Source organism: Photinus pyralis, unplaced genomic scaffold, assembly GCF_008802855.1.
Source record: "Photinus pyralis isolate 1611_PpyrPB1 unplaced genomic scaffold, Ppyr1.3 Ppyr1.4_LG8, whole genome shotgun sequence".
Taxonomy (NCBI): domain Eukaryota; kingdom Metazoa; phylum Arthropoda; class Insecta; order Coleoptera; family Lampyridae; genus Photinus; species Photinus pyralis.
Genome location: NW_022170819.1, coordinates 30,824,439 through 30,840,158, shown reverse-complemented (window position 1 = coordinate 30,840,158; position 15,720 = coordinate 30,824,439). Strand labels below are relative to the sequence as shown.

Genomic DNA, 15,720 nt, shown 5'->3' with positions numbered 1-15,720 from the left:
TGCGCTAATATTCAGGTAACCAACTCAACTGCGCTGACTGCTTCACGCTAAAGCATTACCATAATAGTGTATTATACTATGGCATTACCCTCTTGCATGTTTCCCCCACACACAAGTGAAAATCTGCTGTGTTATTTTCGAATAAGCACAAAGCTTGTTTATTTTACCTGAATTTGTATCTGAGTGCTGTCCTTCCTCTTGTATATTTGTCTAGATGTGTGGTTTTGTTTAAATTTGATCGCTTTTGTGAATTGTTCAAATTGAATAATGTGTTAGAAGTAAGGTTACATTTGGTCTTGTAATGTTCCTAGGGGGGTCTATCAAGCCGACACTGAAAACGTTGACTTACTCTATACTTACGGATGACAACTGTGGCAAAAACTACAAGCAGAGCCACCTACCTTTCAAGTCGAAACGACGGTAGTTTCGCGGCACTTTTGAATTTGGATGACAGTCGGTTCGATATGGGTGGCACGAATGGACTCCTACGTTGTGTAATCGGTTCTTTTATGTGTTGGGACGTGAGACATAATCGGGAAGGGAATTAAATAAAAGACAGAACTTTTGTGCGTAAGAAATGACAAGAGCAAATAAATATATTAACGCACACACAAGACCATGCCAGGGAAACCTTCTCCGGGACTAAAACCCTGGCATAGGCCACACAAATACATGAAATAAATCACCTACAGCAATAAAATGCAAGAGAAAATACACATAAATAAATCATCTCAAATTGTATGATAAAAATCAGATAATCAAATCAAATGCAATTAAACAAGTTCATAAAGTCAAAATACACAAGACATCATAAATGCAGTGGAAAACATGATAAATCAATTCAGTACAAAAACACATCAAAATACCTGTACGATCAATAGAGATAACACAACTCGTTAAATAAACAAATTGCATGTACATAGGAAACATGTAAATGGTGTGGCTCTACTCCAGCATTCCGTTAACATAATTTAATTTACCACAAAAAGTACATGTGAGAATGCCATTGGTCAATAGCAAGTATTCATGTGAAAATCGATTATCGCTCAAGCAGAACATATTTTAAATAGAGGAAATTTTAATGAGAGGGCCCCCACTCGTATTGCTAAGATGTTAAGAACTACAATCCGCACGAGACGAGTAGGCAACAGATACAGCGAAAGATCTAACTGCATTAGGTACCTACTCCACGGAGACAGAATGACCCACTCGCACACACAAACATCGAAACATCAAATAAAAGAGCCCCCCTTCGTATAGCTAACGCACAAGAACTGTAGCGCGCCACGAAACAGAAAGTAACAGATACAGCGAACCATCAAACTGTATTAGGTACTTATCTCGCGGAATAGTTACGGGTCAATCGAACAGAGCAACATCACACCGATAATCAACTCCTCATGAATAACAGAAGTAAATTACTTAATTAAACAAAATAATGGCATAAGCATCTGTACAATATAAGACACAAACATGATTCATCTAACGGTACACAAAACAAAGGCATGGAGTACGCCATCATTCCGATATCGTAGTTTATGCAAAATCAGCAAAATGTAAATAATATCAAATTGGCAAGAAATTCAATGATTAAATTGCTAGTACAAGAAAGAATATAATGGTTACTACCTGTAAATACACCTTCAAAACACCATCACCCAAAATAATCACGAATACTAAAAAAAACCGGGAAAGCGTGTGCCTTCCGTCGACCTCGTCGCCATCTTCTTCCCATTCTCCCCTAGCTTCCTTACGAAAATCCCCTAGTATTCGGCATCTGCGCAAAACGGTCGTTGGTTATATACAGAGCATATTATATGTTTGTTCAGCTGTAAAGGTGTGTTGCCTAACCATCAGGGTGGATTATCACAGTCTTTTGCGATAAGAAGTGTTTCTATCAGGCGAAATTTAAATAACGCACGTGTTTTTATCTCAGGTAAGAGATGCGTTTTACGGCGTTTCATGAGGAGAAGTGGAGATGTTAGGTGCATTCCGTCGTGGCTGGCGTTTATTGAATGTAATTGTGATTGGCAACTTATTTGAAAATTCATGAGGAAGGACTTATGGTGTTTCGTTAAATACTGAAAGTAGTATAATATAGCCGATTCAAAATCAATGTCATTGAAAGGTCAAACGTAGGCGTGTGTTTGAACCTCTGCTCAAATCAACGCCACTGAAAGATCAAACGTAGGCGGGGCGGAACTAAAGTGGTTCTGAGCTAACGTCACGGTAAAATGGTTCTGAACTAGGGTCAAGCAGGATTCTTTGTATAGGCTAAAGTAGATGTAATCGTTGTCTTCTAGGCCACAGCAATGTGTGACCGATTCAACTACGATCGAATGACCTTCAGAGTCATTTGTTATTCGTTTAGACAACAACCCCGAAATTTGACCTTCAGTGACATTGGTTTTTAGTTCAGGCAACAACCATGTTCGAATCACCTTCAGTGACAGTGGAATCGCCACGTCTTTTTTCGCATCTACTAACTTTTTCTAGTGAGTTTTTGATTTAGAATCGTTTCACCATTATCCTATTTACTTTTGACATGCTTACTAGTACCTATTCTTTATGGATATGACTCCTACGGTGCTCATTTAAACACATTAGCCAAGACATAAACCACGATCGCGTTGCTACCCTAAATAATCACAGCTCAGAACCACTTTAGTTTAGATAAGAACACCTTTAGTATCGGCCACACATTACTGTGACCCAAAAGGCAACGATCATAACTACTTCAGTCTACTTATACAAGAATCCTGCTTGATCGCAGTTCAGAACCATTTGACCCTGACAGCTCAGAACTACTTTAGTTTAGGCAAGAACCCCCGTTTAAGTTTGACCGTTCAGTGACATTGGTTTGAGCAGGAGTTCAAACCCACGTCTACGTTTGACCATTCAGTGACATTGATTTTAGCAGATCTTCAAACTCACGTAGTAAGTATTAAACAACACAGTAAGTGGCCATTCTCCTTATGGATATGTTTAATTGTTTAAATAAATTGTCACGTGTGTTTACGAGCGCAGTAAATTTTGAGTTTCATGTTAGCTTGGGCAAGTCTAGCGGTAACGGTAGCGGTTTTTCAGCAGCTAATTCGGAGGGCACTATTGTGTTTTATCTTTGCATGTTATTCTATGTTTTTTTAACATTTAGGGCCAATCAAGGCGGGCGGGGGGGGGGGGTTATAGTAACCATAATCGCCTTAATTTTATTGTGAGATTGGAGTTTTAACATCTATAGTCTGTCTAAAATTGACGGGAAGTAATAAATTATAATTTGGTGAAATAGAAACAGTATTTTTGTATGAAAGTGCTTTTCTGTGTCTGTCTATCAGGTAAATTTATTACTTCGCGTTAATTTTAGACAGACTTTAAACGTTAGAATATTTTTAACAATGTATTATTATTTATTTCATTGACAAAGAGGAGAAACTTTAGACAGTTGTAACGTAAATCTTTCCACGAGCTAATTGAGTCAGCAGAGTTAAGATAGCTATATTAAAATCAATATAGTCCACAGAAAAGCAGTAGTGTCAATATGGGGTACCGGGACAAATACAGTCTGTAACTGTGCAAACCCGTGTAAATCGACCTCTTCAGGAATATAAAATTCACTTCAAATAAAAACTCCTAATACAAAATCCCCAAAAACGATTGATTCCAATTTTTACACAATACAGAAATTCAAAGGAAGTTACTTTTATCGATGCGTTGACAGCAAAAATGAATTGTATTAACCTTTAACCTTTTTACCGGTCGCCGTTTTGTTCGTAATTTTGCTCGCACAAATAAAATGGATGCACAACTTTGATTAATAAATTGCCACTGCAAATCTGGCACGACGGAATGTTTTGCACCTTGGATCTAAACACCCAGTAATAATTTATTTCAACACGAACACCTCAACCTTAGCATGCAGCGAAACGAAAAAAAGTTTGCTCTCGGCACTGATCGACAAAGGTAACGCTCGGCTGGCATTGCTTCTCCTCAAAAATTTTAGTAAGAATCACACTCTCCCACCAGATTTTTAATTAAATACCTCGTAGATTCTAAATCCGAAACGACTCTCTTTTACCTCAAAGCAACTGTAGTGGAAAGCTCTTAACCAATACAAATTCCGCATTATCCTCACGTGCCGTCTCTTCGATAAGAGAACAAAACTCCTGACGTCTGTGAGATCGTGGCAACACTTTGACGTTTCGAGTTTTATCTGTTTCAACACTTGCTTTTTACCTTAAACCTTGAAATTGTTCTGTTGTCTTTCATTATGAAGCGGCGCACGTATAAAATTTCCTATGTCAGCAATTTAACGAATGTGACAAAAAAATCTTGAAACTCTAAATTTAAAGCGTCCACGTGTTACAAGCCAACAGCTGCTATAAGGTCAATGGAAACCTAAACGATAGAACTAATAGTCAATAGACCCCATAGAGCTCAGAGGATCTGTGGTCAATATAGATTTACGCAGTAAGGTCGGTAAGAGGCATTATCGACGGCAAAGTCGTTTTGGAATGGACGACTCTATTCAAAGACAAAGCAGAGAAGTTAAAAAAGTCGAAACGATACGAAAATCCGGAAGAGACTCGTGAATAGTCGTGGGAAACGGCGTTATTGTTTCAGGGTCCAGAAAAATTTCTTTGTATTATGTGCACGAGCGGTCCCTTAATACGGTCTTGATTTGTAAAATTCGTTTGAAAACTATAAGGCGCCGGTGAGTCGTGGGACACTGCGTGATTGTTTCAGGGTGCAAAAAATTTGCAGTTATTTGTCGTTATCAAGGTTGCTGCATCGTGTGGAAATTGCAGAATAATTAGTCTGTGTGAAGTTAGCTGATTGTTAGAAAAATTTGCGTCAACGAATGGGTGTAAATTTAAAAAATAAAGTAATGGGAATTTGGTTGTTCCGAGCATTCCCTTTGATACCAGACCAAAGTTTGCTCAACTATCTGTAAATTTGCGCAGGCTGTTTTATTTTGTAAAAAAAAGCATTTGTGTTCAGCCGTAAGCGAAGTTAGGTCGACACCTGTAATTTACCGTGGGGTGTGTTTTATGAGAATTCGCTCTTAGGGTTGACTCCCTGTTAATGAAATTAGTGCAAGATGGCGTTATATATTGATGTGACACCCTCATAAACGAGGGCGTGTATTACAGCGTATTTAAACGTGTGCATTAAAGTTTTGCTGACCCGCATTCACAAGGGATAACTTGTAAATTAGAAACTATTACGGTAAAAACGAACAATAGTGGAAGTTTTAAACGTGTTCTGTAACCGTGAAAACTCTAAGCATTGCCGTTGGGTTTCATATTGTAATTCGTCGCGCGCCTGGTCGCCCGTCTGAGTCGGTCCTTTTCAATCAATCGAGATTGAACGAACTGATATCGCCATTGTTACAAAGGGCTGTATATGAATGCAACATTTTACTTTTTTTTAAATATATGTAATGACAGTTCTCTATTTTCTCTCAAGTGGCTACAGAACGATCGGAACATTATCCATCTCCAACTTCGCGCATTCAATGTATAGAATAAACGTTCCACTTCAACATAGAAGCAACGAGATGGATGTAATAATATATTTAGTGCCGCATGAAACGTCGCGCTTTGTTTTCTCCCCAGTAGAAAATGTCGGTTGGAAATGACCCATTGTTGAATTGAGTATTTCCATTATTTCAAGTAGTACATTCAGAGCATACGTTATGATTAATGATCCGCGCACTGCCGTCATAAATTATTGTTGATGCGCATTTAAAAACCGATCGTAACCGTTAATATCACTTTAAGCACGACAAACAACAGTAGATTCCCATATTGTAGAGCTTATTAACTAGCGGCGACACCGATTCGCCCTTAAATGCGTGTATTTGAAAATTGTAAACCCCAGTTCGCATTTCCCCATTTAGAATAGATTTACAAGCGATTATCCGGAAATTGGTTTTGTGTGACTAGCAGAGTAAATGTAACCGGGGTGACTCGGTTCGAGAAAAGTTAAAATGCAATATTCACGATATACATGCAGAACACATCTCGCATGCAGCACGTACCTGCTCTTTCTAAAAAAAAAGGGACTCGAATTAGAGGGACGTTTGCGATAACTAACGTTTAATTATGGAAACTGGAAGCGTCCCGTACCCAATTAATTTAATATTTAAAGCACATCCAATTGTGCGCTTTTTTATTAACCCCGGGAATTTCGCCCAAATTCGTATCTCCTTATGATATCCATTATCTGTACTTAGTGGGGAGACTAAATTCGTTTTAGCTCGTCTTTATACCAGCCACTTTGGAAGAAGGAAATTTTACTTTGTTTTACAACACCGATATGAAAAAGAGGCCTCCGGTTTTTTCATCGTTACGCTGTTTGCTTTATCCATGTACCTATATCATGTAATCAAAGATTAAACTGTAAGCCTCAAACCTTGAGCTTCAAGCTTCAAATTTCAAGTTTCGACCACCTCGCTTTAACTTAATTAGTTGGTCCTTCAAGGTATAAGACGGAAAGCCTTATGTTGCAAACTCCAACATTCAAACCTCGACCTTCAATATTCAAATTTCATAAATTAAGCTTCAAACTTTAAGGTCAAAACTTTAAGCATCAAATTATAGGTTCTAATTTCAAAGTTCAAGCTTCAAATTCCAAGCTTTAAACTTCAAGGTTCAATTTTCTACCTTCAAACTTCAATCTTCAAATTTTAACCTTCAAAGTTTAAGATTCAATCTTCAAATTCAATTTCACGATTCAAACTTCAAGGTTCAAACTTCAAGATTAAGACTTCAAGCTCCAAACTTCAGGTTTCAAACTTCAAGCTTTACGCCCCAAGCTTCAAATTTCAATCTTCAAGGTTCACATTTCAGACCTAAAGTTTAAAGCTTCATTCAGTAAGTTATAACCTTCATGTTTCCAACTACAGCCTTTGGGTTTATGGATAAAGCTGTTTAATGCAAATTTTAAATTTTAGACTTAAACCTTGAAACTTTGCAATTCAATCTCCAAGTATCAAACTTCATCGTACATGTCTCAGGATTCAACTTTCTAGCCTTATTCCTCTAGTTTCAAACTTGAAGCCTCATTCTTCATGTTACCGACCGCAAGTTTTAATCTACAGGCCTAAAATTCCCCACATCAAACTTAAAATCTTTAAGAATGAAACCTAACCCCCTGGAAACATCTAGTCTGCAACGTCGAGCTTTAAGCTTCAAAATGCAAAATTCCAACTTCAATATTGTCTTCAGGATTACAACGGCAAGCCTTAAGAATTCCATCCAGCCATCTTCAATCTCGAGGCTTTGCAATTCAGACTTTAAACATCATGCCATTTCATATCTAAAACTGTAAGATTCAAACCTTGAGCTTCACACTGCCGGTTTCAAACATAAATCCACAAGCTTAAAATATGAAGTTTCGACCATTTAGCTATAGTACGTTCTTCTTCAAGACATTACACAAGTCTTATGCTGCAAGTTTCAACATTCAAACCTCTTCCCATAATATTCAAAGTTCACAAATTGTACTTTAAACTTCACGCTTTAAACTTCCATCTTCAAGCTTCAATCTACAAGCTTCAAACTTCAAGATTCAAACTTCAAGCTTCAAACTTCAAGATTCAAACTTCAAGCTTCAAACTTCAAGCTTAAAACTTTAAATTTCAAGCCCTAAACTTAAAGCTTCAAACTTCCTACGTCATACTTCAAACTTCATATTTCGAGCTTTAAACTACAAAGTTTAAACTTCAAGCATCAAACTTTAAGCTTCAAACTTCAAGCTTCAAGTTTCAAGCTTCAAACTTCAAGCTTCAAACTTTAAATTTTAAGCCCTAAACTTCAAGCTTCAAACTTCCTGCGTCATACTTCAAGCTCCAAACTTCAAGCTTCAAACTTCAAGCTTCAAACCTGAAGCTTCAAACTTCAAGCTTCAAACCTGAAGCTTCAAGCTTTAAACTTCAAGCTTCAAACTTTAAACTTCAAGCCCTAAAATTCAAGCTTCAAACTTCAAGCTTCAAACTTCAAGCTTCAAGCTTCAAACTTCAGGCTTCCAACTTCAAGCTTCAAGCTCCAAACTTCAGGCTTCAAACTTCAAGCTCCAAACTTTAAGCTTCAAACTTCAGGCTTCAAACTTCAAGATTCATACTTCAAGCTTCAAACTTTAAGCTTTAGACTTAAAGCATCAAACTTTAAGTTTCAAACTTCAAGCTTCAAACTTCAAACTTCAAGCTTCAAACTTCAAGCTTCAAACTACAAGCTTTAAACTTCAAGCATCAAACTTTAATCTTCAAACTTCAAGCTTCAAGTCTCAAGCTTCATACTTCAAGCTTCAAACTTCAAGCTTTAAACTTAAAGCATCAAACTTTAAGTTTCAAACTCCAAGCTTCAAACTTCAAACTTCAAACTTCAAGCTTCAAACTTCAAGCTTCAAACTACAAGCTTCAAACTTCAAGCTTCAAATTTCAAGTTTAAAACTCCAAGCCTTTAGATTCAAAGTTCAACCCCCAAATTTCAAGCTTCAAGGTTCCAGCATCAAACTTCAAGCTTCGAACTTCAAGCTTCAAATTTCAAGCTTTTCAATGGTTACGATCTACAATCTACGATTTACGATTTTCATTTCACAGTTCACAAATTTCAAGTCAGAAAGGAAAGAGTAATAATCTGTTTATGGGAGTAAATCCATTATATTCTCGACAATGTAAACAATAAAAAAGACGTGATAAGGCCTATGTTTATTATTTCTAGTATACGCTGCAATTATAAAGATCTTGACGTAAATGCTTTTTTTTGTGTCGGGTCGTTACGTATCGATCAATATCTGAAAAGAAATGGGCAACCACCATCAATTCTGAATTCTAATATAATTGCATGTTGTGCAAGATGTTGTGCCTTTCGTGGGCTTGGTGTCAGAGTTGGACTGGGTCACTGAGTCACTGGGTCAACTGGGTCACTAAATTAAACTGGGTCACTGGGTCGCTGGGTCACGTCATACTCTTTTCAGTTAGACCCAGTGACCCAGTTTGACCCAGTGACCCAACTTGACCCAGTTTGACCCAGTGACCCAGTTTGACCCAGTGACCCAGTTTGACCCAGCGACCCAATTTCACCCGGGGACCCAATTCGACCCAGTCACCTAGTTTGATCGAATAACGCAGTTAAGTCAGTGCCCTCGGTTCAAGTGTACAGATTATGAAATAAATGAAATGCTGGTTTGTTGAAAATGATACTCGATTGCTTGACAACTGCCATTTCTGTGATGTTTGCTTTAATACTGCCGTAAAAAACTTTCCATGTCCCGAATTGTATTAGAATAATGTTATTTCTTTGCTTCAGGGCTTACCAGTTTGCTTACAGGTGTTCATTCACATTTAATTTTTTTCTACTAGTTAGCTTAATCCAAATAAATCTTTTCTCTAAATACTTTCATTGACTACTTGACTACAAACTATAAACAAATGCATTTGATTTTTTTAGGTATTAGTTCTCTTGAATGAAATTGGGCTACGTGCTTGTTGCCGAATATTATTGAGGAAGTTTTTTTTTTTAATTAAAAGTTACTTGAAATTGTTTTGGATGATACCTAACAATAATTTAATTACTGGGCCACCGGGTCAAGACGGGTCACTGAGTAAAGCTGGGTCAAGATGGGTCACTGGGTCAAGCTGGGTCACCGGGTCAAGCTGGGTCACCGGGTCAAACTGGGTCACCGGGTCAAGCTGGGTCACCGGGTCAAGCTGGGTCACTGGGTCAAGCTGGGTCACCGGGTCAAGCTGGGTCAAACTGGGTCAAGCTGGGTCACCGGGTCAAGCTGGGTCACCGGGTCAACTGGGTCACCGGGTCACTGGGTCACCGGGTCACTGGGTCAGTAAACTAACTGGGTCACCGGGTCACTGGGTCACTCTATGCTTGACCCAGTCCAACTCTGCTTGGTGTATAAGGTACGTAAGTAAATGTTCTCTAAGAATCTAAGAATGGTTCAGTGCACAATTTGCGAAAATCGCACGAACTTAAGATCTTTGAGGGGGCGACACAATGTGCATGCACGACGCACATAAATTTTCTCGTGTCATTTACATCACCTCCACCTTTAAGTACTGTATTTAAATTCGGTGGTAATCCAGTAGTCAGTATAGTAGCAAAATAATGGTCCTCGATCGAAATGCTGTTAATAGTGAATAATCAATCATTTTATAACAGAATTCTAGCTTATAACAAGTGCAAATGAACGCAAAAACTGTAAAGTTTCTTGCTAGCAGGATCCCACCCCCTTGGATGTGTAGCTTGCCCCGCGTGCGTGAAACGCAAGCGTAAAGATGAACTTCAAGTTATATAATTTAGCTGACCAGTCAAATAAAGGAAAAGCGCGACGAGAGGAGTGCTACGGGAAGAGTGCAGCGGGAAAGTGCTTGGGGAAGAGTGCACGGGAAGCTACCAGCGAGAATAGTGCAACCGGAAAAGTGCAAGGGGAAGAGTGCAGGAGGAACCTAAGGACTGTGTACCGTGTCTTAAAGATTTAATTGAGGATTTAACATCCAAATAACTACACAATTTTATCAGTGAGTGAGAAGAAGATGTCAATGAGTCAGTAAAGTTTGATAACACAGTGTGGTACAAATTGTTATGTCAAATTTCGCACAGGAAGCTCAAAAATTGAAATTATACCGCATACAGGGTGACCCAACCTTACTTGTGGTACTGAAACCAAAATAACGTCTACACGACGTAGTTTACTGATTATGGTGCTAAGTGCTGAGTTTTTGACGTTATTGATGCAGTAGCTACTCAATACTTGCACTACTAATAAACCAATAATTTTGCGCGTTCATCTCACCTACACTTATTTTAATCAAAGAGGCCCGCGTCGTGACTTTTCTTTCTCAAAGTCATCAAAGTTGAAGACAAGTTTGTTGCTTTCACTGCAGAATATGTTAATCGCGCTTTCATTGAGGTGGCGCGCAAACAGAAAAAAAACCCGTGGGTACAGTAAGGAGCAAAGGCAGTTGCTGTAGCGACAGCTGAAAAAGAAAATGTGGACAAGATATGCTACCAACTTTGCGAACGGTACTCTTATATAGCTTAGGTTGTATTACGATAAGAACGCTACGTCGCACATAAATACGAAGCTCTCAGTTTTCAAGTTTTCTCCTTGACTTTAATCTATTGTTTAAAATATGAATGGTTAACGTAATGGCATTGGTAATGAGTACTAATTAAATTGATTATATCAAGCAAATTTGAGTTGAGTTTGAGTTTTCTCACATTTACTTCAAGCACATGATTTATTGTTGACATCACCAGCCACATATTTCACTATTACTTTATGCCTAAATGAATGCAATGAAATTCAAATTGATTGTAATATAAAAAACCGCATTTTTCAATGCAACAGCTGTATAGAAATGCATTCCATGGGAAGTTATTACAGGTGTATACCTACTCCCAAATAATGTGTATTGACGTCGGCATAAAAAACCCACTCCGCATTTTAAAACATTGCGCCATCGTTGACCTAATTCTTCTTCATATTCTGAGCACATAATATACAAGAGGAGTGAGTCGGAAATTGTAAGTTGTAAAATTTGGTAGGTAGGGTTACTTTTAAATTATTTATGTTGGTTGCACGATAACTAAACATAATTTTACGTTGGTGCTCCAGGTGACGATACAAAGCCGCTACTACACGAGCGTCCTGTAATTTGTTTTAGCTGCAACAAAATATTTGCAATGCAAATTGTGCAGGGCATGCATGCATTTAGTCGTCCTTTTGCGACATTTATATTTAATTTAGGGCGGCTAAACTAAGTTTCGCGTTTAGTTCGAATTTAATTAGCGGAAAGCCGAACTAAAAATTGATTTTAGTCGAAGATACAAAAAGAAGACGAAAGGCATATTGTGAAAGGTTCTAAACTTAATTTACCCCGAGAAGCCTCCTTTAGAAGGTAAAGGAGGTTCTTCGGTTATCCATCACCTGCGTTAGTTTAGCATATTTTTGATCTAAAAGAAATTCTCCTTCCTTTCAGAAAGAACATAGCAGCGAAAAACAAATTCAGCTGTCAAAATTAGATTTTCCGGCATCAGGTTCGTACTCGTGCATTGTCTCCATGGAAACGCCAATATTTAGCAAGGAAACTGAGAGCCACGAACTCACCGTAATAGGTACGTATGTACGTACACTCTATGCTTGGTATGCGTGTTTTCGCCACTTTAAAAGTTTCTTTATGGCGTCAAGATTTCGACGTTTCTTTGTCGCGAGCGTCGAGCGGAAGCTTTGACTTTGTAGACGTGTATTGTTTACGTTAATAACTGGCTTGCGGTTATTCTCTTACCTACATTCGCAAGGATTTTCTTTATTTATTGTTCGCTTGAAAGTGCCTATACGAACTTGTGTGTTTCATCAAACGCGAAATAATGGGGGAGCGCGCGAATTGAACTTCTAAGCCAAATTTGCAGTGCCATCGAGAGTAATAGCTCAAATATGTTAAGCTAACAAAGTGTAGCTCTCGTAATCTCGCGATCGATAACTTCCTCGTTTAACTTAATGCAAATTCGGAACTACTTAATATCGCTTTGAAATGAGATTCGTATTTCCAGTAAGTGCTAAACTAATTACGCACAAAAACAGCCACCCGCCAAAATCTAATTTGTTGATTTACGGCTTAGTCGATGTTTGCGATGTAATTAGATTGCGTCTTTGGTTTTGTATCACTTTGGATTTCGTGATTGAATCCCAAAAGTATAAAAAGCTGTAGGCCTTTTCTTCTGAAAGATTTTCTTTGTAAATCGGAGAACATCTGCAAACCATCCGCCACACCTCAGGTAACAATCCCTGATCGAATTTTTAAAGGATATTTCTAATTACTCTTTCAACGTCAAACTCCAACCAGACAAATCCAGTAAAATTGTCTGTATTCCCTACAAATAGAAAAATATACTTTACCTTAATCATACCGCGTCTAAAACTACCCCTTGAGTCGTCCAACCTTGGAAAAGTGGATTAGAAGTCGTGTAAAGGAATCAAAAGTTACTGATTCTGGATCCTGGCTCGTAGCGGAAAGGCTTCACTGTGTGTTGCATCCAAAATATTGTTGCCTAATCCAAGTGTCAGAGTTAAATTCATTAAAAAGTATTGTGGTGTACCCAGGCCAGCCCCGAAAGACTGCGCAACTCAAGATTTAAATTCAAAACTTTCCCTCCCAAACTAACTGAACCCCATGGCACGTGATCGTCTAGATAAGCTACCTAACCTGAATAACCGAAAGATAGGACCATTTACTACGTTGTGTTTTTAAGAGTCGCTACAAGATATGTGTTGCCCGTCGGAGTGAGGATCAAGTAACGATTACAAATAAAACAAGTACATGCTTTAAAAACGGAGATTTAATCCAAATAATTAGCATTGCAAAATTAAATTTAGAAAATGGTAGTTCACCGAGTACATATATAAAAATAGGCTGGGAAAAAAAGAACTGACCAAGAAAAAACCCAGCCAACAAATTAATATTGAACTTTATAGCAAAATTAGTTATCTGTAATGGCATGAATGCATGTTGTCAAGTACAGCAATACAATGTCGAATCCCAGGCTCCACTGGAATTGCTAAAGAATAAATATTACACACACATAACAAAAACAATCATTAAAACATTACAATAAATTCATATAATAGGTTTGGATATTGGATGGCCAGCCCAAATCCCACACCGAGTAGTCTTTAGTTGCTCTGGTCATGACATGTCAACATTGTATGAACTCGCTAGGAGTTGGCCTCTCAGAAGAGTCTTTCACATAGGAAGGATACCCCAAATTGTTAACAAAACAAAAGGTCACAACGAGAACACGCCACACGCTTTTAGCGAATCCCTGCGCAAGTGAGGCCGGGCCTAGCCAGCGCCATCATGTACGGCTAAGCGGGACCCCAACTCATTCATTCAGACATCTCTAGGGCCAGTCCAACCTACTAGTCTTAAAATGCCGGGTTATAAATTACCGAACTCCAGGCTGTCTACGATGAGTACTGACAATAACCGATCAAAAGACAAGTCATGACATAACATAAATAACAGAGTAACCAACGGAAAATTCGCACGCATACATAATTATAAACAACATATACACAATTTATGTAGGCGTTGACAGTCAACATATTTGCACTGGCATAACAAAAACTGACACAAAACCAATATTCGATCACTACATGACAGGAATCGACTAAACGAATTGATTAGCAATATCGGCAAGAAGGCTCTTTTCAAAGACACAACAAGAAAACACATTACAACAATACAAAGGAACATGTCGTGGCAAACATTAGTATCAAGTAATTAATTCACAATGCCAAGTGCAATATGTAACAATCAACCACCTAACATACGTCACTCGCCCCAGATGAGGCACCCTGTAAATACACAGTAACATAATCAGGTAAACAAAAAATGTGCTGCAATGAATTCAATTATAAATTAAAATGTAGTTCTGCATACTTGTATTGGGTATCGCCCCTAAGGGAACATACAGTATCTAAATATAAACAAAAACACGTAAATCGGTCAGTAATTACCCAGTAGGCCCAGTATAATTAAAACTGCAATTTGTATCTGGAATGTGTTATAAATGGAAATAATCAATGCTGTACGATAAAGTTAAATTGGCAAATAATTGAACACGACCATATCGTTATTAGAGGGATGCAATAGACGTAATAGAGATAAATAAAACGAGTACATCACCTTTGTAATTGTCGAAGGTGCACTCACTATTCGCAACGTAAAGATTTACTTCTGCTCTCAACAAAAGCACACATACTTCTGCCTAAATTTCCCCTTTCTAGGCAAATCCTAGACGAAAACAAATCTTAATATCGAACGTGCCTCGAGACGGGTCGATACGGATCATTAAGTTTCCTCGCATAGCTCGCATAGCGTAATATTTGACACTTTTATTGTAAATTATGGCCCATTTCAATGTAGAGCAGAGAAGAAAAAAAACACGTGTTCCACGGAAACGAAACAAAGGCAATCTTGACCTCTACGTCGCGCCAGGGTCGGTTTCGGGAATATTTAAATCGAATTTTAGCGGGCTAATTCGGTTCTATCACAGTATTAAGTAGGTTTTGAATTTTAATTTTTTTTAATTTCCGCGTTCGTCCGTATTGCGGACTTCTTTATTATTATTTATTCCAATCCATCAAACTACCAGGGAGCTTCCACACAGATTTTAAGTAATGCTTTCAAAGTTAAAATAGAGAATATACGTTCGCGGGCTCCCGTTACAAATATCTGCGGAGAGAAAATCGTCACCGTGGTGACTAAAGATTTGTTTGCTCAATTTACGATGCGCAAAGGTTATCGTTACGAGCAAGCCTCAACGGTTCTTTCACTTCTTTTTTTATAGCTGCCGATGGGGTAAAGATTGCAAACGACAAAACACAAAAGGTAAAAAGTTTGTCCCTAAAATATTACTATACCTTCATAGAGTGTAGTACAAAAAGTTTCTAAGACCTTAATGTCCAACAAAATTCAGATCTTCGTGCCGGAAAGCGGAATTACTGCTTAGAACTATCATCGAACAAACGTCGTTTTTTCGTTATATTTTCGTTCGGTAAAATTTCGTTTTATTTTGTTTTAAGTGTCGTTTAAATATTTGTAAAAGCGAAATTTGATTCAGCTCAGACCTTGAAGCGCTCGTTTGTAGCAAACGTTAACGCTATCGTACGCTTATTTTGTACAAATTTTTAAGTAGCGCT

At 38.0% G+C, this 15,720-nt stretch overlaps 1 protein-coding gene across 1 annotated transcript in view; it reads left to right on the top strand.

The window, feature by feature from the left end:
- Positions 1-15,720, top strand: part of LOC116179536 — a 46,359-nt gene that overhangs the window by 23,654 nt on the left and 6,985 nt on the right. Inside the window, exon 2 of the mRNA XM_031499331.1 lies at positions 11,999-12,134. Coding sequence (XP_031355191.1) covers positions 11,999-12,134 — 136 coding nt within the window. The remainder of the gene's footprint in view (positions 1-11,998; positions 12,135-15,720) is intronic.